Source organism: Zea mays, chromosome 1 (assembly GCF_902167145.1).
Source record: "Zea mays cultivar B73 chromosome 1, Zm-B73-REFERENCE-NAM-5.0, whole genome shotgun sequence".
NCBI lineage: Eukaryota > Viridiplantae > Streptophyta > Magnoliopsida > Poales > Poaceae > Zea > Zea mays.
Genome location: NC_050096.1, coordinates 42921815 through 42944178, shown reverse-complemented (window position 1 = coordinate 42944178; position 22364 = coordinate 42921815). Strand labels below are relative to the sequence as shown.

The 22364-nt window shown below is 43.4% G+C and overlaps 1 protein-coding gene and 1 long non-coding RNA gene across 2 annotated transcripts; both read left to right on the top strand.

The window, feature by feature from the left end:
- The first annotated feature begins 3979 nt into the window (after window positions 1-3979).
- On the top strand, window positions 3980-8755 carry LOC100277518 (uncharacterized). Its single transcript, NM_001151052.1, has 4 exons — window positions 3980-4262; window positions 7456-7628; window positions 7736-7925; window positions 8196-8755. The coding sequence occupies exons 1-4, from the start codon at window positions 4181-4183 to the stop codon at window positions 8420-8422; spliced, it is 672 nt and encodes a 223-aa protein (NP_001144524.1). The 5' UTR covers window positions 3980-4180; the 3' UTR covers window positions 8423-8755.
- Window positions 8756-11890: 3135 nt separating this feature from the next.
- LOC118473548 (uncharacterized) lies at window positions 11891-12807 on the top strand. The gene is made up of 2 exons (XR_004853138.1): window positions 11891-11986; window positions 12075-12807. It is a non-coding gene; the product is annotated as an uncharacterized lncRNA (long non-coding RNA).
- The last annotated feature ends 9557 nt before the right edge of the window (window positions 12808-22364 follow it).

Here is a 22364-nt window from a genome sequence, read left to right as displayed (position 1 = left end):
TCCTCCTCAAAAAGGTCATGTGCGGACTGTCCGGACATTGGCCCGGACCGTCCGTGATTATGTGCGGACCGTCCGTTGTTGTACGCGGACGGTCCGACTGGATAGTTTAGATTCTGTGTCGTGTGTGGTGGTTCGGGCGCATATCTAGGTAACTCATTAAAAATCGGCCCGACTGTTGTTGGTCCGGACGGTCCGCGCTCACGTGTGGACGGTCCGGGCATGTCCAGATCGGCTGATTTGCTGCCGATTTGCGGTTGCTTAGGGTATGTGTCCATCGGCATCCCATAAAGGGGTTGTGACTGGTCGTGACAACCTGTAGCCGATGTGTTACGTGTGTTACCTCCTAACTCAACCTCGTGCGAAGGAAAATTTGTGATACTAGATTTATCAAATGCACGTACTAGTCTCTTAAGATCGCTTTGCATACCCCCTATGATGTTCTGCATCTGTTCACGCTGATCTTCTACATAATTTCTAAGAGATTGCAGATCGTTGGTATTACTTACATTGGGGATATCTGGCGTGGGTTGGAGCGAAGCCGGATCCGTCGCCCGATGTCGGACAACTTTGTTGTTCCTGTCCACTTTGAAGTTGGCCAAGAACTTTGCCTTCGCCTCCTGGATCATCCGCTCCTTGTGCTCCTCGAACTGGAGTTGCTCGTCAGCCGGCAAGGTTTCCCAAGTCGGCTCTATGATGTTGCTTTGAGAAATATCAGAGCTATCCCTTGAACCGGCCATTGAGGGCCGATTTGATGAGCTTAGATATGTATTTCCCCAGCGGAGTCGCCAAAAAGTATGTTGACGCTTTTTCGGAGCGCCAAATACTCAAGAAGAACCGGCGGCGGTGCTCTCTGGTTAGGCGCGGACGGTCCGCGGCACAGGGCCGGACGGTCCGCGACCTGGCGCGAGGAGGCGGTGCTCTCTGGTCAGGCGTGGACGGTCCGCGGCCTGGGGCCGGACGGTCCGCGACCTGATGCAGGAGCTTGGGTCCTCTGCCTGACGGCCGGACGGTCCGCGCCCTAGGGCCGGACGGTCCGCGCGTGCACAGGGGCGGCGGAAGATCGCCGACGGCGCCTGGATCTCGCTCCCGGGAGGGACCCCGTCGGGAAGGAGAGATCCTAGGAGTTGTCTAGGCTCGGGCAGGCCGACCTAGACTCCTCTAATCGACGTAGAGTCGAGGAGAGGCGGAGAATTTGGGGATTGAGAGGCTAAACCTAAACTAGACTAGAACTATTCTTAGGATAAAATGCGAATAGAAGTTGTATTGATTCGATTGATGATTACAAATCGGCCGTAGACCTCTCTATTTATAGAGGAGGGGGGCTGGACCCTTTACACAACTGATTCCGAGCTAATTCCGCGAATATAACTAACAACCGTAGCACAAAACTCGGAACCCTAATCTGTTCTGCGCACGCGCGGACCGTCCGGCCCACAGGCGCGGACTGTCCGGACCGCGGACCGTCCGGCCTCAGGACCGGACCGTCCGCCAGCTCTTTTTTGGTTCAAACAGTGCTCTTGCGGAATGATGCTCAGTCTGGATCTCTGATCATGCAGTCCAATTGTGCAAATGTCCACATCATCTATTAGTATCTGACGTAGTGATTAGCGAGGTCCACAACACGGAAACTTCCAACCGAAGGGGGGGGTGTAAGAGCAACTCCAATAGTTATGTAAATTTTAGCTCTCTAAATCACATATTTAAGAAGTTGCTAAATGACTTTTGGAGTAAAAAAATGTGAGTTCTCCAATAGTTCTCTAAATATAGGTTGTAATTTTGTTTTGTATTTATCCATATAAAAAAATAAGTCACAAAAACTATATAATGCAGTCAATATTTTTGTTTAGGGAGTTGTTAAATGGTTGCCAAATGTAGAGAGAAAATGAGGTTAGATGACAAGTTGTTAAATTTAGAAAGTTTATTTAGAGAACTGTTGGAGAATAGTTTTCATGTTAACTACCTAAATTATTGATTTAGGAAGTTTTTTAGAGAACTACTGGAGTTGCTCTAACGACCTTAAAAAAACGGCGATTTGCGGTGCATATTTAATAGGGATGAAAACCGTAATCAGGATCTTGTAATCGTATTTTTTAAAGAGAACATCATTTAGAAATATACTATATTTAGATTTCAAATATTTATTAACATTAGTCGTCAATAAGAGGATTACTTTAAGGTTGGAAAAAAAAGTAAGACTCGAACGAGCCGAGCCTGATTTCCGAGCTTGTTTGTTCAGCGAGCCAGATCATTCTGGCTTGCGAGCTAATAATTACCTAGACGAGCCGAACTCGATTAGTCAATGAGCTACACCGAGCTAAACTGGTTTGGCTCGTTTTGAGTTCTAGATTAATTAAAAATCAGATTAACTTACGATCAACCGATAATTTTTTCGTATAGAGACATCATTTGGTTTTCTCTACTATATTTAAAGCACCAGTTTCGACGGTCGTTCTGCGTCATCTTTTTTAAAAAAATCTCTGGTGTAAAATGTTAAAAAGGAGAGCGTGAGGTGGGCTTGAACCCACAACCTGATGAAAAAAGGGTGGAGCTAGACGAAGCTGTCTAACTAGTAGAACATTATGCTCAGGTGTATATAATAGTGAATATAAATTGTACATATGTACATATGATTTTTTGTAAAATAAAAAATAATCGTGCTGGGTCGGGCTAGCACTACGGGCCGAGGCTACGGCCCAAGCACCGCACGACGCTCGTGCCAGGTTGGCCCAGACATTATTAAATGGGTCGTGCCTCGGGCCGGCTCGACAGACACGACCCATTTGGCCATAGTCCTCGCCTCAGTTGCCACCACCTCGTTCGCCATTCTACTTCTTTTCTCTCCCCTCATGCCTCCACCTTCGCGCCACTCCATTCTCGACAGAGGACGTAGGAACAGACGTCTCCTCCCCGTATTCGTCCGACACCAGCCCCGACACCGACTCGCGTAGTGGCTATTGCACATCCACGAGGACGTTTCACATCATGCGCACATCATCGTTTTTGTCGTTGTCGAACGACCCGTTCATCTTTCCGGCCTTCGCGTTGTTCTTCCTCCCCAACCTGCTGCCCCTGCCCACGGTCGCAGCCACGAGTCGACTGACGCTCGTCGACGTGGGTACGGGGCGAGTCGATCATGCTCCTGGCCTTTCTCCGTGCATGCCATCGAGGAGGACATGGTGTCGCCTATCACGCTTATGTTATCTTGGCGATGAGGAGTTCAGGTCTGAGATATTGGACAACCAAGGCCCGTAGCGCGACATCAGTCGGCATATGCTACGGAGTTGGTGGTGGTGTTTTGTCGCTTCGGTGGGTCCAGGGTTGGGAAGACACTCGCACTCTCTCGCCCTTCTCGGACTGATGTCTGGTGCTGGTACCTCTCGGTTTGGAGCTGCACCAGCTGAGTTTCTTTCTCCGCTTACGTGCTCTCTCCCTAAATATCTAGCGGTATACTACCTATATCATCTCCAGATGTCCAAGTCTTCGTCTGTCCTTCTCCGGCAACGAATAGGTTTATCTGCCTCTTCCCTTTCACTTCCACTCTACGAAACCTTGGAAGTTGGGGAGGGTGGGAGGCGATGGATGAGAGTCTCTGATTTATTGCATATGGTACCCGAGCGTTCATAAAAATATTATGTAAAAAACGAAGATAATCAATAAAAAAATTTAAATTTTTTTATGGATAATTTACGTAGGTATTGTTGTTAGCCGTGCCGGCATAAAAAAAAGGCGAGCCTCCACGTATCTCCAGCGCGGAAGGGGGAGGAATCAGGAATGGCGTCGGCTTCGGGACTCGAGGGGGAACGAACGGGCCAGATCGATCGCCTTTTCTGATTTGTGCAATTATATGGGCTAGCTATTTCATGGGCCTTATATCTAAATGGGCTTTAAGGGTCGTCAGAGCTAATGGGTTTTTTGAGTTGGGAGGCGTAGTTCTAGAATGACGGCGTATTCAACATTTCGATTAGCGAATCGCTTTCTCCACGAACTCACGAATGCGTTGGCCGCTGGGAGAAGGAGCAGTTCCGCTCTCTCGTTTGGGTGGACGACGAGGAAGAGGAGGCCAACGCCCACAGCAACAGGCGACCAGCCCGCGAAGACGTGGCACCAGGATAGGTGCTCCTGTCCTGAGCTTCAAATCCGCACCCCGCGGCCAAGCTGTTACTTGCGCTGCGGCCTTAGCATGAGGTGGCCGCTGGCGATCTCGACTCGCCGCCGCCCCCTCCTCCTTTTCATCCTTCTCGTCGTCCTCTACACGATTCCTGGTGAGATCTGGCTCGTTATTTGTTTCAGGTTAAGGAATTTAATTTGAATGTTTTACCGCGAGGGAGGGTTGACCAAATTATTTTACCGTGTTTTTTTTCGATTGAGAGTGATTAGATGGGAACTAGTCATTTTCCAGACATATTGTTATCTTTTTCCCAATGTATTTGTGGCCACTGACCGGCGAAAGAATTGGCCGCTGGGCAGGGTCTGAGGCGCAATTGTCATAGGGGAAGGACTGAATGAGATTTATGGTGTCTTTGGTTTGAGGAATTAGCTAGTTCATCATCTCTTTATTACTTACTTTTTTGTTTTGTTTGTAGAATGAAATAGGTTGATGTAATCATCATCTCATTCCTCACGAGTTAAAAAGTAGTACTAGAGGAATGAAGTCATTCTACTAAATTTGATGAATGAACTCATGGTGCACGACCTCATTTAGAATGTTTTGATTCCTCAAAACAAAGACCCTATTAACGATTTATAGACTCGTGAATGGAAACTGCATGTAGCATTAAGTGAATTTTAGCCTGCTAGGTGCCTCGATGATTTATTTTGGTAGGATCATGAGTGTGAAGATTGATGGGGGCAAATGCGAGCAAAAGTGTAGTACTCAAAATATTTCAAAGATGGAATAGACAATGGGAAAGGCCACCGAGTTTACTTCCAGTGGCGGACCTAGGATTTGACCATAGGGTATGCGATGCAAAAAAATTGTTATATATAATTCGGTAAAACCATATATAGTACGACGATATATCCAGATGACGAACCTCCGAGAGACCGTGATTATATCTGATAATCTAATATATATACCACAGATGAGACATGAGAAGCGATCCTCCGATTTAGAGCAGGGCGGCGGCAAACTGCGGCACAACACTATGGCCAGGCCTCCGTTCTCTCCGATCAAGATTAGATTAGAAAAATGAAACATCCAGGCCACTAGGAAATTGAAACGGCGGTGGACTGCAGCCTACAGGGCACTAGGGCCAGGGCACTACGAGTCAGAAAAATGAAACATCCAGACGTTGCCGCTCGGGCCGCATCTTAATGGCCTAATGGCCTCTTGTCACGACGCCATACTGTTCAGTGCACTATATTTTTTTCTTTTTTTTCTTTTTAGTTTTTATATATTCGATATACATACACTCGCTGGTTTTACAGGGTATGCCGGTGCATGCCCGGCATACCCTGTAGGTCCGCCACTGTTTACTTCTTATGGAACAGTTTGGGGATTCTTTTGGTTGTTGTTGGAACTATCAATCTAGAAGAATCGTCCATTTTTTGGGTTCAGCTTCGCCCTGGAGGACATAGTTTTCTTGGGGTTCAGGACTTAGGAAATATATTGTGTTCGTTATGTATCCCAAGAACAATCTTGCTTACATGTCCTATATTCCTTGGGATTGGCCTTTTCCAATTTTTAGAACTCAGGCCCCATGTTGTTGACATTTTCAAGTGTCGACAATGATTTATCTCTTGTTATTGTTAGGTATTTCAATTTTTTAATGACTTTTCTATCTTCACTTCTTCAGGAAACTAAGATTGGTATTTTTGCATTGAAGTAACACAATTTTGATACCTTTAGTTCCCTACAGGCTACAGCCACCAAACTAAGCTAAATGGTCCTCATATGTCTGCATTTTAAGTAGTTTCCAGCTACTATATGGTGTAGTCTCATATTGCATACCATTAGTTTGCTTGATTGAAGTTGATTGTTTAGCAAATTTAAGTAACAGAAACTAACCAAGTTGTTGTAACTTATTTTAATGTGTGTTTCCATCAAAAATGTCAGTAACTATGTTTTATTCGAGTTGATATTTTGAATTCTTATTAGCTATAATTGCCAGAATGCAATAGATCAATAGATGCGAGGGATCACATTTACAAGCTAAAGTCCAACAGAGATATACCATGATGAGGCCATGGTGCTCGTTATCAATGCCTTAGTAAGCAAGTGATTAGTTAAAACATAAGAACACAGGTTATCACCTATCGACCTGGATCATGAAAACAAGCCATGCTTAGAGCCTTAAAGTACAACAATTGAGACCTGTCACATTTCATCCCAGATCAGTAATTAGATTCCTGTGGTGCATGAATTTGTCTGTTATTGCACTATTTGAAAGGGGAAGTAGAAACATGGTCAGAGATACAATTTTGGTTGATAATGAGAAGTTGGCAAGATTTTGTTTAAACCGGCCTGATCTTTCACGCTCCGTGAAAGCAATGACACCATATTTTTATTTTGACCCTTTTTGTGTTCTCATTGGTGATACTTGTACTGTTGTACGGGGTTGTAAAACTTTAACATATTGGTTATGCGATGGTTTAAAAATGGTCCCTTTTCTCTAATATCAGTTATCTTACCACACCATTCAACAGCAGTCCTCCTTGGGTCCACTAAACTCCAGCTGATCTTGCATATGTGATGTGAAGTTCTCTCAGACTTGCCCTTTTCTGATTTCTTTCTGTACACCCCACTTATTTTTCCCATCCTGGTGGAAGTCCGCAAATCAATCTGGATGGTTTGAAATTCTGTTTCCCATCAGATATGTTTGCTTGATTAGTTTAAGCTTGTGCTTCAATAGTTTGATTTGTTTATTTGGGAGCACACAAGCTACAGCTGCTGTTTTCTCACTGGAAACACAGGACAGCGATGTAGCTTGCTGTCTCCCGTGCCTACCTTGTGTTCCCAGAGCTTGCCATGTGAGACTCACTGGTGACGGCTGATGGGTTTGGAAGGCACATATTGCAAATGTGGCACATGTTCATGTGACTGGGATAGACTGGCAGTGTGATTTGGGTGCGGCAGTGCCACTGGGGTGTGGATTAGCATTGGAGGTGTGGCAGTGTGATTTTGTGGGTAGTTAGCCGGATTGGGAAGTGCAGGCAGTGTGAATTGTTGCGCTGGTCGGGTTTGAGTGCAGCAGGCAGCAAAGGAATGGGGAATGTGAAACTGATAGTGAGAGGAGAGAATAATAGGAAGGCTGAGGTCAGCTGCTTGACCCACTTCAGCTCCTAGTCCGTTATGCCACTTGTGCAAAAACAGCTAATACAAGGGAAAGGTCTTTTGTCCTCTGGTTTTGAGAGGCAGGGACCAAAGATTAATGTGCTATGGATGATGGAACATTTTTCCTTTGTTTATTTCCTTCACTAATTATTTGTGCGTCACTGATGAGCTTAATTGTATAGGGACATTTTCATCGAGGCAAGTCACACTCGATACTGTTGAGATATTTTCTACTCATGAATGGTTTGGCAAACCAACAGTCGTTTTCGGGTGCAATGGAGAGAATAAAACAGATTTGCCAGATGTGAGGGAGGTGCACACGCTATATACCTTTAAGGGTGAAGAATCATGGCAGGCAAGCGAAACTGTTTGTGTAGTACTTAAAATTGATCATCGGTTCGTCATTATTCATTGTTTTGTTAGCATCATACATTCATACATTGAATTGTGCAATTTTGGCAGCCCTTAACAGAGCTTCCAGAAAAGAAATGCAAGCGATGTGGTTTGTATGAGGAGGACACAATTACACCTGATGATGTCTTTGATGAATGGGAGATGTGTTCGAGTGATTTCAAGGGTGGGAAATACACCCGGTTTAAGGAAGGCCAGTTCAATGCAACATTCCTATGTCCAAACTGCACTGCCTCAACTGGTACTGCTGATATCCAATACCTATTCCTTTCTGTTTGTTTAGACATTTTCCCTATGAGCTAGCTGGATTTACCGTTGCTTTTTTATAGTCTAAGGTAATTCTTTGCAGCTTGCTTTCTTTTGGTTACGAGTAGTCTAGATTCATGGATAACGCCTCTGCAGCATCTTTGAAGACGAATTTTCCCTGTTGAATCGATAGTACTTTTACCACAGGAATGACTTGTGTCTCTGTTCTACATTGCCTTTGCTCAAGATGTTTCTTTCGTGCCAGGACATGGAAACCGTGAACCTAGTGAAGATTTGGAAACTAAGAAGACATCTGTTGTGGTCATCATAATAGTTAGTGTTCTTGCATCAGTCCTTCTCACCATTGCCTTGTTCGGGGGCTACAAGTACTGGCAGAAGAAGAAGCGGGAGCAAGACCAGGCGCGATTCCTCAAACTCTTTGAAGAGGGAGATGACCTTGAAGATGAACTGGGCCTTACCAATGAACTCTAAAACAGTGCTACAGTCTTACTTCCTATGTTTTCAGATGTAGTTTCCACGTATGATGTATAGGATGTTTGGTTTTCACTGATTTTATTGTGTATAGCATCCAGTAGTTTATAGAGAAATGATTCCAACAAAACTATGATTCGGTTGAATATCTGCACGGACCGTTCGGTCGTGCAGGGCTTTGCCTACGAGACTTGTGGCAGGCTTAGTGCGATTCCGGACTGTTCGGCGTAAGGTGCCGGACGGGCCGTTGGAGGACGGTTCGGCCGTGTCCAGAGCCGATGTACCATACAGTGAGGATGGTGATATCATTTTCCCCGGATATGAGTTTATCGACATACCATAATATGGTTGGGACTGAGAAGTCCTATTTGTTGCCGATGTTTTTAACGCAATTATTTTAGTGCCCAATTTATGTGACAAAAAAATCAGGTGTATGACTAATTCTAATACATGCGTCGTATTCTCTATATCCTCCACTATAATTTTAATCCGATTATCAAAAAAATTAATAGATTGAATATCGGCTAATGTTGTGGTGTTACTTACAATGGAGAGCTGATGCAACAAGGGTGACAGTGGATCGTACTTTACTTCTCTCTTTAACGACCTTCTGGTGGTGATCTACTTTGAAGTGCAAGAGGTACCACTTTTTCTCCATCTTGCTTATCTGAGCCTGTTGTTGTTGGAATTTCTCGTCTAGTCTTTTTATGTGGTCTTCTAATTTCTCACCCTCAGTATCTGGTGAGTTAGTCAACCTTGTGTTGATGTCTGGGGCAACGTTGTTGTGATCTTTTGTATTGGCCATTGCGGCAGATATGATAGGTCTAATTTAATAAATCTAATCTATTAGATCATATATGATAGATCTGATCTTTTCGTGCCCAGCGGAGTCGCTAAAAAGTGTGTCGGCACCGATTTGGTCACCAAACACTATAACGAAACGCCTGGCGGTACTTGGCACCTTTAGATGATGTGGGTCTGAATAAAGTTGAAGATCTTTAGAGAACTAGGTCACCTCTATGATGACCACCATCTATTTGAGACCAAACAGCAACGAACCCTAGAGTCTTCTCTGTGATGAGCAATACCTTGGGTTCGGCTCCGCGAGGTGAACGGTGGCGACGGTCCGCGACGGATTGTCGGGTTGCCTAGCGGTACTCGTTGCGTCGACGCGGATGGTTCGTGGCTCTGGGCCGGACAGTCTGTGACCTGGCGACAAAAGCGACTTCTTCCCTGGACGTTGTCCGGACGATCCGCACTCTGGGTTGGACGGTCCGCTATGGTGCAGAGTCGTCTTCTTCTCCTCGTAGGACCTAGATCCCGCCCCTGGGGGAGAGACCTTTGGGTGCTCTGGGTCAACAGGTCACCCGGTGCGTCTCCAGACGACGTAGAGTCATCTAGAAATTAAGAGATCAATTTGAGTAAGAGATCTTGATTGAAGTAGACGAAGTAGATCTTGCCCCTTAGGAGGGGTAAGATCATAGGGTCGTCTTGGGGTCCGTAGGCCACCTCAAGACGGATCTAGATGACGTAGAGTCGAATAGGGGTGGAGTTGTATATGTGGAAGGATACAACTAAAGCTATGTTACATCTACTCATAGGGCAGGAAAAGTAAATAAAGTAGATAGTTTCTATTAGAATATGTTCGGTGATTTTCAATTGGTCGTATCCTTTTATAACCAATAGATCTCACGTGATTAGATGGATAACCACGCAGGAGATAGGATAATCATCCGGGCGTAGGGGTGAAAACGGGTCGGGTATACCCGTCGGGTACCGGATACGGATAGTGCAAATACCCGTTTTTTTGGGATACGGATCCGGGTATTTTTATATTCGGGACGGATACAGGTAATACCCGGATACTTAACCTTCGGATTCGGGCCGGATACGGAGCGAGGACTTCCCGGTAAATACCCAGATATTCGGGTCGGATACGGGTACCCGGAATTCGGGTACCCGTTTTTCATTTCCTGCATAATAATATAGTAATAAAATCATAACTTTTACATATGAAATCGGATGAAGATAAAATTTATATGAAAATTGTAGAGCTCGAAGAGATCTATAACTTTGTAGTACATAATTTTTTTGTTTAAACATATCTTTAGGCCAAAATCATTGTAATAATGTCCAAATTTATATCAAATTAATAGACTTTATCATTTTTATGTGGGGGGCTTAATGTTATCTTCACGTGAGAACTTAAGGTTATCTTTGTATAGACTATTTATTAGTATTGGTAGCTTATTTGCAATTTTCGATCGACGCTACATTATTTTATGGATTTAATTGTATTTTGATGATTTTCTATGACAAGAAATTAATATATGTATAAATAGCCTAAAAAATCATGAACTTTTACGGAGGCACAACATATGTTCATATATAACCATAAAAATGTTTGGATCATAAGATCTATAAGATATCTGTGTTTAATTCATTTTACTTTCACTTATTTGTATGAGTTACATATGAAATCACTGTAAGTATCCAAGTTTCAACATAATCAATACTTTACTTTATCATTTTTATATGAGGACTTGAGTTATCTTCGTATAAAATGTTTATTAGTTTTTGTAACTTATTTGCAATTTTTTAGTGAAACTAGAATATTTTATGAATTTTATATTGTGGTGTTGGTTCTACAATGTCCTCGTGATTAGTAACTTTGAACTGTATGATATCAATTTTATCGATTTCCTTTTCTACATTTGATCTATCGTATACATGATTATGTATTGCTTAATTTATGTATTTGTTGGATGGTTGGACAATTAATATTATCGAGACGAACTACCCGACAATTATCCGGTACCTAACCGAGTAGTATCCGTTATCGGTTTCTTACCCGCCCGGATTATTACTCGGTCCCGTCTTGTATCCGTCTGAATCTTAAGTACCCGTATCCGGTCCCGTATCCGAGAAAAATATATTAGGATATGATACAGAATGACTCTGTATCCAGCTGTATTCGTCCTATTTTCGTCCCTATCCGGACGCGTGGACTGTACGGGTCCAAAGGCTGGACTGTTCGCTACTTTTGATGCTCAACAAATATATATATTGGCCCTGTTTGGATCCAAGTGCTAGAGCTAGTTTGGGCTAGTTTGTGCCAAACTAGCCAAAAAAATTGTCAAACAGGAGGGCTAGAGCCAGTTTTTTGTAACTAGCCCACCCCAAAAAACTCTCCCCACTAAGGGGTGATTATTGAGGCTAGTTTGTTGGAAGGCCCACTAAAATTCTTATTTCTCTCAGCCTTCCGCACGGGATCCGCAGGAACGTCCGTATCTTTTCTTCCACACGCAGCGAAGGACCGGCGCCGCCGTCGAACCGAAGAAACGCCGCCGTCCTCGAGCAGCCGCCGTCCTCGAGCAGGTCAGCCTCAACAACACAGCGTTCGTCCATTCGAGCAGGTCAGGCCATAATCTGAGCCATGCGGCGAGTAGAAGCAAGGTTGTCTTACCTTTGTGTTGTCGGGATGGCCTGGTTCAGCACATGACATGAGAGTTTTCAAAGATGCCATAACTACTCATCACCACAAATTTCCACATCCACCACCAGGTTTTCTTACTTCACCTTTCTTGGAACAATTTTAAACCAATTAAACTAGTTCATCTAAGTCTCATCGTTTACCTTTCAAAATATGTAGGCAAGTATTATGTGGTTGATGCGGGTTACCCAAATCGTCCGGGATACCTTTCACCATACCGGTGTACAAGGTACCATGTCGAGCAATGGCATAACGGCCCACCGCCCCAAGGTATGAAAGAAGTCTTCAACCATGCACATGCTAAAGTTAGAAATGTGATAGAAAGAAGTTTTGGAGTGTTGAAGATGAAGTTTAGGATTTTGTTGAACATGCAAAGATTTCCAGAGGACAAGCAAACTAGAATTATTGTTGCATGTATGGCTCTTCACAATTTTATTCGAGAGAGTAGAATTGCGGATCGAGAATTCGAAGCATGTGATGCCGATGAAAATTATAACCCAATGCCTAGTTCTGCAGCATCAACATGGCCAGAAGACGAACCTCTTGTTGAAGATGTCAACATGAATGCCTTCCGTGATGACTTAGCTCATGCTTTGTTTCATGAAGTGTAATTTTTTTTAATATTGATTAAGGACTTGTTGTGATTTGGATGTTTGATTTGTGAAAATAAATTTATTTGTGTTATTTGTGTGTGGGAGAAGCCACACAAGAGTTTGCCACACTAAATCCGGATAAGGAAAGGTTTAAATGAGACAAATAATTATAAAATAGCATTTATTGTAAACTAGCCTTTGGATCCAAACACGTAGAGGGCTAGAGCTAGTTTGGGCTAGAGTTAGAGCTAGAAACTAGCTCTAGCTCTAGCCGGGTTTGAAGGATCCAAACAGGGCCATTAAATCAAAGTTAAAGATAGTTGGACGCTAGAAAAACAAGAATGACAAGTGTTTTGGAACGGAACGATTAATTCACTGAAATAAAGGCACACAGATAGAACCATCACTGTCCTCGAAATCATACTACCATATGTTTCTCAATCTTTTCAAAAGTTCATCGACGCCGAATTTCCTACCGTAGCTGATTAGGGCTGAATAGCTGCAGCCGATGGGCTGCGGTGTCGACGATAGCTGATTGGGCCGCAGCCGAGTGATTGGGCTATACAGTTCCAGTCCCCACGGCCCAAATAGCAGAAGCGAGCGGTCCCTTAGTTCATCCAGTCCAAACTGGATTGAAGTACCCGTTTTGCAAGGATTCTTGGGCATCCGGTTCAAACTTGAAGGGCTAGTTTAGGAACCCAATTTCTAAGGGATTTCTATTTTTTATTGAAAAATAAACTAATATCTCTTGAGAAAATGAAAATCTTTTGAGAAATTGGGGTTTCTAAACTAGTCCGAAATGTTTAAAGTTTTGGTAGTTATTCTTCTGGTGGTCAGCGAGCCCGTAACTGCTTCGCCTTCAAGGCACTTGGGTGCCGTTTGGTTCACATATTTGTAACGTAATGGGTAACGGATAACGTTAAATCATGTTTGTTTTAGTCCAACCGTAATCAGATACCACACTAAAATTTGATACCAGTCTATTAAAATTTGTTACCGCCAGTAATCGAGCCGAAACCATTACCATTACCATTTGCGTTACATTTTTTTGAACCAAACAGCACCTTGCTCGTGATGGCGGCGGGTTTACAGATGAGAAAGAGATACCGGGCGGCAGGATTCGGTGGAGCGTGACCGCAACGGCGCACCATCGTCCAACCGGTTGGCAGATATTCACAAACGCCCAGCCACAACCAGCCAAAGCGATGGCGTGCCCCTGGTGCTCCTTTTTCAACGTGATCTTCTGCGCCGTGCTCGGCTGGGTAGTTGAGGAGTGGAGGTGAATAAAATGACTCTATTTTATTTTTTTGAATGTTTGGTTTTTAACAAAAAAAAAAGAACAGAGCCGCTCCTAGAGTTTTCATATGAAAAATTGTCATAAATAGTTATAGTCCTCCCGCTCCATTAAAATGGTCGGATGCGAGTGTTCTCCTTACTCTTTTCTCCTCTACACTCATATGACTTTTCAACCAAACAAAGAACGAAGCGGCTCCGCTCTATTATACTATTCAACCAAACAAAAATAGAGTGATTTTGTTCAGCTTACCAAATAGAGAATAGAACGGCTTTATTATCAAAAACTAGAATGAAATCACTCTGTTTTAATTGATTCTCCAATCAAACCCACTTTTAAGCGTGCTATAGATTATTTTCACGGCCGGCCCTGAGAGGGTGCGGCGGGTGCGGCTGCACCGGGCCCCCAAAAACAAAGGGTCCCTCTAGCCATTGGACGTTAGCATTTTTTCCGTTAAGCATATCTACCCTAGACATAAATACGCAAGAGTGATGCATTATCGATCAGTTTTGTTTAGATTGTTAAACTAATGTCTCAATTACTTATCTAATATTCACTTCGTTCCAAAATAGTATTTGTTTTAACTCTTGATTTTTATGTCTATATTCAACTAGATGACGAGGAATCAACTAGAGAAGCAAAATAAATTCTATTTTGATACAGAGAGAGTATTATTTACTATACACATGATGGTTGCATCGACAGAGAGAAGATTTTTAAACTTGAAATATTTTTTGAACTATTTAAGGTCAACAATGACTTAAGAGAGATTAAATGGTTTGACGATTATATGTATCTAAAAGAAGTTGTTGGATGAGATTAATCTTAATGGTATAAGCGATGATTTGTATCACAAAATGTTAGAAGATACTTTTAATAACATCGGATAACAAGTATGTGTTTTTGCTATATTTTATATTTGTCATCTTATAAACTTTAAAATAGTACATTATAATTTATATACGTTGAATATTATATATATTGTGTGTGGATGGGACCTTCATTTCGGATTTTGCATCGGACCTCTAAAAAGTCAGGAACGGCCCTGATTATTTTACGTAGAGAATCATTTGTTGAGCAGGTTGATGTGTGTGAGTGGGGTTTGGTTCTGTTCTGGAAGTGCAGTACTGGGAGCATGACGATGTCGTGCGGAACGCGGTGGCCGACGATGAGCGTAGGAAGACGTCGTCGACGAGCGCGACCATGACGAGCAATGTAGCGTGGTGGCAATCTTAACGCTATTGATGCCCCTCTCGCGGAGGGTCCGATGGATATTCTCCATGGCTGGAAGTACCTGGCATGACCACGTGGAGTTCGGGATGAATAAGCCGCGAAGGAGGCTGGTTACGTGCCCAAACTAGCCGGTCTCTGCCTCCACCATTGGATTGAAAACGATCCGTAAACACTAGATTTTATATTTTTTTCTCGGAAGTAAAATCTAAAATGATAACTCTGGAAATGAAAATGAAATAGTTTGATACGGACAATGCATCGGGTCTAGGCGATCGCGCGTCACGTAGAACGATTTATAGGTCTAGGTAATTAGATGTATTTTTATAGTTAAGAGGGTATATAATTTTGGGTAGATAAAACTTATCTTATCTAGTTGTTAGGCGAGATAAGGGTTATCTTATCTGGTTGTTAGATAGGAAGTAGAGAGAAAACAGATCTACGCGTTTCGCGCATCGGCTTTCGAAACTCGCGCTTTATATTATTTTCAACAACTTATCCATGGTATCTCTCTTCTCATCTTTTATTTCAAACTCAACTCTACCAACATTATAGCCTACAATATAAAATAGTGTTTTTTGTATCGATACAAGTAACATGCTAGCCATGGTCCTAGACTGTTGTCGGTGTTTCAAACCTCGTTCCGACAAGTAAATTTATTGTGTGCGTTTTAGGCTCCGGACGGTTTGTGTAGTGGTCGCAAGATTTATACTGGTTCGATCAGAACCCATGTTTCTTATTCGTGGTGGAGGTGGTTACAAGGTGGAGTCCAAACTAAGTCTTGGCTTAACAATGGGGCTCCGGCCTCCGGATCCTCCTTTTGTTTGTCAGAATTCTGGGCGTGGTCTCAACTAAGGTTCGTCCTTGCGTCCTATAGCACTTGGGGGGAGAACATGCCCTGTTTGGATCGGCTTTTGGAGTCGATTCTGGCCGGAATAAGCCTTTGAGGTTCCGAACGCATCGCTTTTGGAACAGCTTCTGTGCGCCGCGATTCCGGCGGCCGCAGTTGTTACACGCGGAAGCGGAAGCGGTGGAAAGGCCGCGTCGCCCAGAAGCGTCTGGCGACATTTTTTTTTTTGGCTTGACTTTTACACGGTTTCGAATATAGTTTGTATAAAAAATCAATACAGAATACGGTAGCACTAAAAGAACATAATTAATAAGTGATGTCCAAATGAGCTTATTTATATCACGCACATAAGACAACAAGGGCATTTTTTACCAATTTTCACACCATACACAAATGCATTAGTGTTGTAGTTTAATATGTCAATGTATCGATAGTTATGTTGTAATGAAATCTACTAATTTTAATGTAATGATCTTCTTGTTGGTTCGGTGTTTATATCTGTTTCCTTTTTTGAATCAGAATCTACAATCTCAGAATCTGCGTATCCAAACACGCAGATTCTAACCACCAGCTTTTCTCCACAGTAGGCGAACCAAACACCTAGATTCTAACCACCAGCTTCTCTGCACATCCAGCTTTTCCCCACGGCCAGCTTTTCAGAAAAGCTCTTCAGAAAAAAGCCGAACCAAACAGGCCCCATCTCGTCCGAAAAAAGCCTCCTATGTCAGCCGAGTGTACTCGTTGACCGATGGGTCATAGGGACCAGAATTATATCCCGACAACCGTGTCTAATAGTTCATGCATATGATTACCTAAAATACTGTTTTGCATCGTAAACCGCACTATAAAGTTTGAATATAGAAAATTAGTGATGATGATGGGTAAACTAGAGATTGAATAGAGACATAGATTAGATATGTGTTGGTTTTAGAAAAACAATAAATTTGATTTCATATTTTTTAGGTTGCGATAAATGTATTATAAATGCATAAAGATTAATTTAGATTTAATATATTTTTGAAAAAATGCATCTCTACTGTATACTTAAAGCATCAGTTTCAACGGTCGTTCCGCGTCATTTTTTTACAAAAAAATCACTATATTTTTTATAAATCAACTCAGTGTAAATATTAAAAAGCGATGCATCAGATGAGGTATGTTAAAAATGCATTAGTGTTGTAGTTTAATATGTCACTGTATCGATAGTTATGCTGTAATGAAATCTACTAATTTTAATGTAATGATCTTCTTGTTGGTTCGGTGTTTATATCTGTTTCCTTTTTTGAATCAGAATCTACAATCTCAGAATCTGCGTATCCAAACACGCAGATTCTAACCACCAGCTTTTCTCCACAGTAGGCGAACCAAACATCTAGATTCTAACCACCAGCTTCTTTGCACAGCCAGCTTTTCCCCACACCCAGCTTTTCAGAAAAGCTCTTCAGAAAAAAGCCGAACCAAACAGGCCCCATCTCGTCCAAAAAAAAGCCTCCTATGTCAGCCGAGTGTACTCGTTGACCGATGGGTCATAGGGACCAGAATTATATCCCGACAACCGTGTCTAATAGTTCATGCATATGATTACCTAAAATACTGTTTTGCATCTGAAAGGGAAATGTGCCCTTGGGCCATTTCTAAGTATTTTGGTGATTAAGTGCAAACACAAGTGCTTAAATGTGAATCTATGCCCATGGATGAACAAAGTGCAAATCAAGAGTAAAGGTATGTTACTAAGCCTTAGTACATTGGTTTTGTGTACTAATATACTTGTCTAAGTATCTGAAACAGAAAGAAGAAGAAAAGAGAAGAGTTGGCTGTATACAGCCAAGAGGCTGTTTCGGTCTGGGGCACCGGACTGTCCGGTGGTGCACCGGACAGTGTCCGGTGCGCCAGGCTGCCTCGGGCGAAGAGGCCGCTCTCGGGAATTTGCCGACGGCGTACGACTAAAATTCACCGGACTGTCCGGTGTGTACCGGACTGTCCGGTGAGCCAACGGTCGGCCGGGCCAACGGTCGGCCGCGCGATCTGCGCGGGACACGTGGCCGAGGCAACGGCTAGAAGGGGGCACCGGACTGTCCGGTGTGCACCGGACATGTCCGGTGCGCCAACGGCTCCGCGTCTGCCAACGGTCGGCTTCGCCAATTAAGGAAGGAAATCGGGCACCGGACACTGTCCGGTGTGCACCGGACTGTCCGGTGCGCCCGACGACAGAAGGCAAGGATGGCCTTCCAGATTTGTTCTCAACGGCTCCTAGCTGCCTTGGGGCTATAAAAGGGACCCCTAGGCGCATGGAGGAGACACACAAGCAACCTTAGAGCATTCTTGATCATCCACACTCAGTCTTTGCGCATTCGTTTGTCATTCTAAGTGATTCGAGCTCCGTTCTAGTGAGAACCCAGAGATAGTCTTTGAGCTCGATTCTTGGCCGTGTGTGTGCGCATTTTGCTGTGGATTTGTGTGTGTTGCTTCCCTTCCTTACTCCGTGATTCTTTGTGAACATCAAAAGTGTAAGGGCGAGAGGCTCCAAGTTGTGGAGATTCCTCGCAAACGGGATAAGAAAAGAAAAGCATAACACTGTGGTATTCAAGTTGATCATTGGATCACTTGAGAGGAGTTGAGTGCAACTCTCGTCCGTTGGGACGCCACAATGTGGAGTAGGCAAGTTTTGTACTTGGCCGAACCACGGGATAAATCACTGTGTCTTCTCTGTGTTGAATTCTTTGTGATTATCGTATTATGCAAGACCTTCTCTCTAGCCACTTGGCGATTATTGTGCTAACACTTAACCAGTTTTTGTGGCTATAAGTTTAAGTTTCACAGGATCACCTATTCACCCCCCCTCTAGGTGCTCTCAATTGGTATCAGAGCCGTTCTCTTCAAGAAAGGGACTAACCGCCCGAAGAGATGGATCCTAAGGGCAAGGGGATGGTGATCAACGACAAGGAGAAGGAGACCTTCGTCAACGAGCTCAATAATGACAAGCCCACCGACTCAGGCTCGGGCCACAAAAGAAAAGACGGGAGGAAGAAGAAGACAAGGCGCATCAAGGAAATTGTCTACTACGACAGCGACGAATCTTCCTCCTCCCAAAAGGACGACGACAACGACTACAGGAAGACGGTCAATTCGAACTTTTCATTTGATTATTCTCGTATTCCACATAGTTCGAATTCGCATTTGCTTTCCATTCCTCTTGGCAAACCTCCACACTTTGATGGGGAGGACTACGGATTTTGGAGTCACAAAATGCGTAGTCATCTATTCTCTCTCCATCCAAGCATATGGGAGATTGTAGAAAATGGAATGAAGTTTGATAGCTCGGATAGCCCTATGTTTATTAATGAACAGATTCATAAAAATGCACAAGCTACTACTGTGTTGCTAGCCTCTTTGTGCAGGGACGAGTACAACAAGGTGAGCGGCTTGGACAATGCCAAGCAGATATGGGACACCCTCAAGATTTCTCACGAGGGGAACGACATCACCATGCTCACTAAAATGGAGTTGGTGGAGGGCGAACTTGGAAGATTCGCAATGATAAGGGGAGAGGAGCCAACTCAAACTTACAACCGGCTCAAGACCCTTATCAACAAAATAAGGAGCTATGGAAGCACGCGATGGACGGACCACGACGTCGTCCGCCTAATGCTAAGGTCCTTTACCGTTCTTGATCCTCATCTCGTAAACAATATTCGTGAGAATCCCAGGTACACGATGATGACGCCCGAGGAGGTGCTCGGAAAATTCGTAAGCGGGCGGATGATGATCAAGGAGGCGAGATACGTCGACGACGCTCTAAACGGTCCAATCAATGAGCCTCAACCTCTTGCTCTCAAAGCAACAAGAAGCAAGGAGGCGCTACCTAGCAAGGTGGCACAAATTGAGGCGGCCGGACTTAATGATGAAGAGATGGCTCTCATCATCAAACGCTTCAAGTCGGTGCTTAAGGGTCACAAGGGGCAGCCAAGCAAGACAAAGACAAAAGGGAAGCGCTCATGCTTCAAATGCGGTAAGATTGGTCATTTTATTGCTAACTGTCCCGAAAATGAAAGTGACCAGGAACACGGGAGCAAGAGGGAAAAGAAGAAAAATTACAAGAAGGCCAAGGGCGAGGCACATCTAGGAAAGGAGTGGGACTCGGATTGTTCCTCCTCCGACTCCGACAATGAAGGACTCGCCGCCACCGCCTTCAACAAGTCATCCCTCTTCCCCAACGAGCGTCACACATGCCTCATGGCAAAGGAGAAGAAGGTATGTACTCAAGACGGTACTACTTATGATTCCTCTAGTGATGATGAATCTAGCGATGAGGAAATAGACTACTCTAGCTTGTTCAAGGGATTGGATAGAAATAAATTTGATAAAATCAATGAATTGATTGATGCATTGAATGAGAAGGATAAACTCTTAGAGAAACAAGAGGATTTATTGTATGAAGAGCATGATAAATTTGTAGAAGCTCAAAGATCTCATGCTCTAGAAGTTAAAAGAAATGAAATGCTTTCTTGTGAATTATCTTCTTGCCATAAGACAATTTCTAAATTAAGGAGCATTAATGATGATATGAATGCTAAGTTAGAGATTGCTAGTAAATCTATCTCTTGTGTAGAAAATGCTATAACATGCACTAGGTGTAAAGATATTAACCTTGATGCTTATAGTGAACACCTAGCTTGCATTTCTAAATTAAATGAAGAGGTAGCTAGTCTTAATGCCCAACTTAAGACAAGCAAAAGTGATTTTGAAAAACTAAAATTTGCTAGGGATGCCTACACGGTTGGTAGACACCCCTCAATTGAGGATGGACTTGGCTTCAAGAGAGAAGCCAAGAACTTAACAAGCCATAAGGCTCCCATTCCCGCCAAGGAGAAAGGGAAGGCCCCTATGGCTAGTAGTGTGCAAAAGAACCATGCGTTTATGTATCATGATAGGAGACAAACTAGAAATGCTTATAGGAGTTATAATGCTTATGATGATTTTGACTCTCATGCCATGTTTGCTTCTAGTTCTTCCTATATGCATGGTAGAAATATGTCTAGGAGAAATGCTACTCATCATGTGCCTAGAAAGAATATTATTCATGCTCCTAGGAAAGTAGTGAATGAACCTTCTACAATTTATTGTGCTTTAAATGCTTCCTTTGCTATTTGTAGAAAGGATAGGAAAATAGTTGCTAGGAAGTTAGGGGCAAAATGCAAGGGAGACAAAACTTGCATTTGGGTCCCTAAGGATATTTGCACTAACCTTGTAGGACCCAACATGAGTTGGGTACCTAAGACCCAAGCCTAAATTTGCCTTGCAGGTTTATGCATCCGGGGGTTCAAGCTGGATTATTGACAGCGGATGCACAAACCATATGACGGGGGAGAAGAAGATGTTCACCTCCTACGTCAAGAATAAGGATTCCCAAGATTCAATTATATTCGGTGATGGGAATCAAGGCAAGGTAAAAGGGTTAGGTAAAATTGCAATTTCTAATGAGCACTCTATCTCTAATGTGTTTTTAGTAGAGTCTCTTGGATATAATTTGCTATCGGTTAGTCAATTATGCAATATGGGATATAACTGTCTATTCACAAATGTAGATGTGTTTGTCTTTAGAAGAAGTGATGGTTCACTAGCTTTTAAGGGTGTATTAGACGACAAACTTTATTTAGTTGATTTTGCAAAAGAGGAGGCCGGTCTAGATGCATGCTTAATAGCTAAGACTAGCATGGGCTGGCTGTGGCATCGCCGCTTAGCACATGTGGGGATGAAGAACCTTCACAAGCTTCTAAAGGAAGAACACGTGATAGGTTTGACTAATGTGCAATTCGAAAAAGATAGACCTTGTGCAGCTTGTCAAGCAGGTAAACAAGTGGGAGGAGCACATCACAGCAAAAATGTGATGACCACCTCAAGACCTCTGGAGCTGCTGCATATGGACCTCTTCGGACCAGTCGCCTATCTGAGTATAGGGGGAAGTAAGTATGGTCTAGTTATTGTTGATGACTTTTCCCGCTTCACTTGGGTGTTCTTTTTGCAGGATAAGTCTGAAACCCAAGGGACCCTCAAGCGCTTCCTCAGGAGAGCTCAAAATGAGTTTGAGCTCAAGGTGAAGAAGATAAGGAGCGACAACGGGTCCGAATTCAAGAACCTTCAAGTGGAGGAGTTCCTTGAGGAAGAAGGAATCAAGCACGAGTTCTTCGCTCCCTACACACCACAACAAAATGGTGTGGTAGAAAGGAAGAACAGGACGCTCATCGATATGGCGAGGACGATGCTAGGAGAGTTCAAGACCCCCGAGTGCTTTTGGACGGAAGCCGTGAACACGGCTTGCCACGCCATCAACAGGGTCTACCTTCATCGCCTCCTCAAGAAGACCTCATATGAGCTACTAACCGGTAACAAACCCAATGTATCTTACTTTCGTGTATTTGGGAGCAAGTGCTACATTCTAGTAAAGAAGGGTAGAAATTCTAAGTTTGCTCCCAAAGCTGTAG

Coding starts and splice junctions, on each gene's coding strand:
- LOC100277518 (NM_001151052.1), top strand. CDS start 4,181: ATGAGGTGGCCGCTGGCGATCTCGACTCGCCGCCGCCCCCTCCTCCTT. Junction 4,263..7,455: donor CGTCCTCTACACGATTCCTG/GTGAGATCTGGC, acceptor TTAATTGTATAG/GGACATTTTCATCGAGGCAA. Junction 7,926..8,195: donor AAACTGCACTGCCTCAACTG/GTACTGCTGATA, acceptor CTTTCGTGCCAG/GACATGGAAACCGTGAACCT.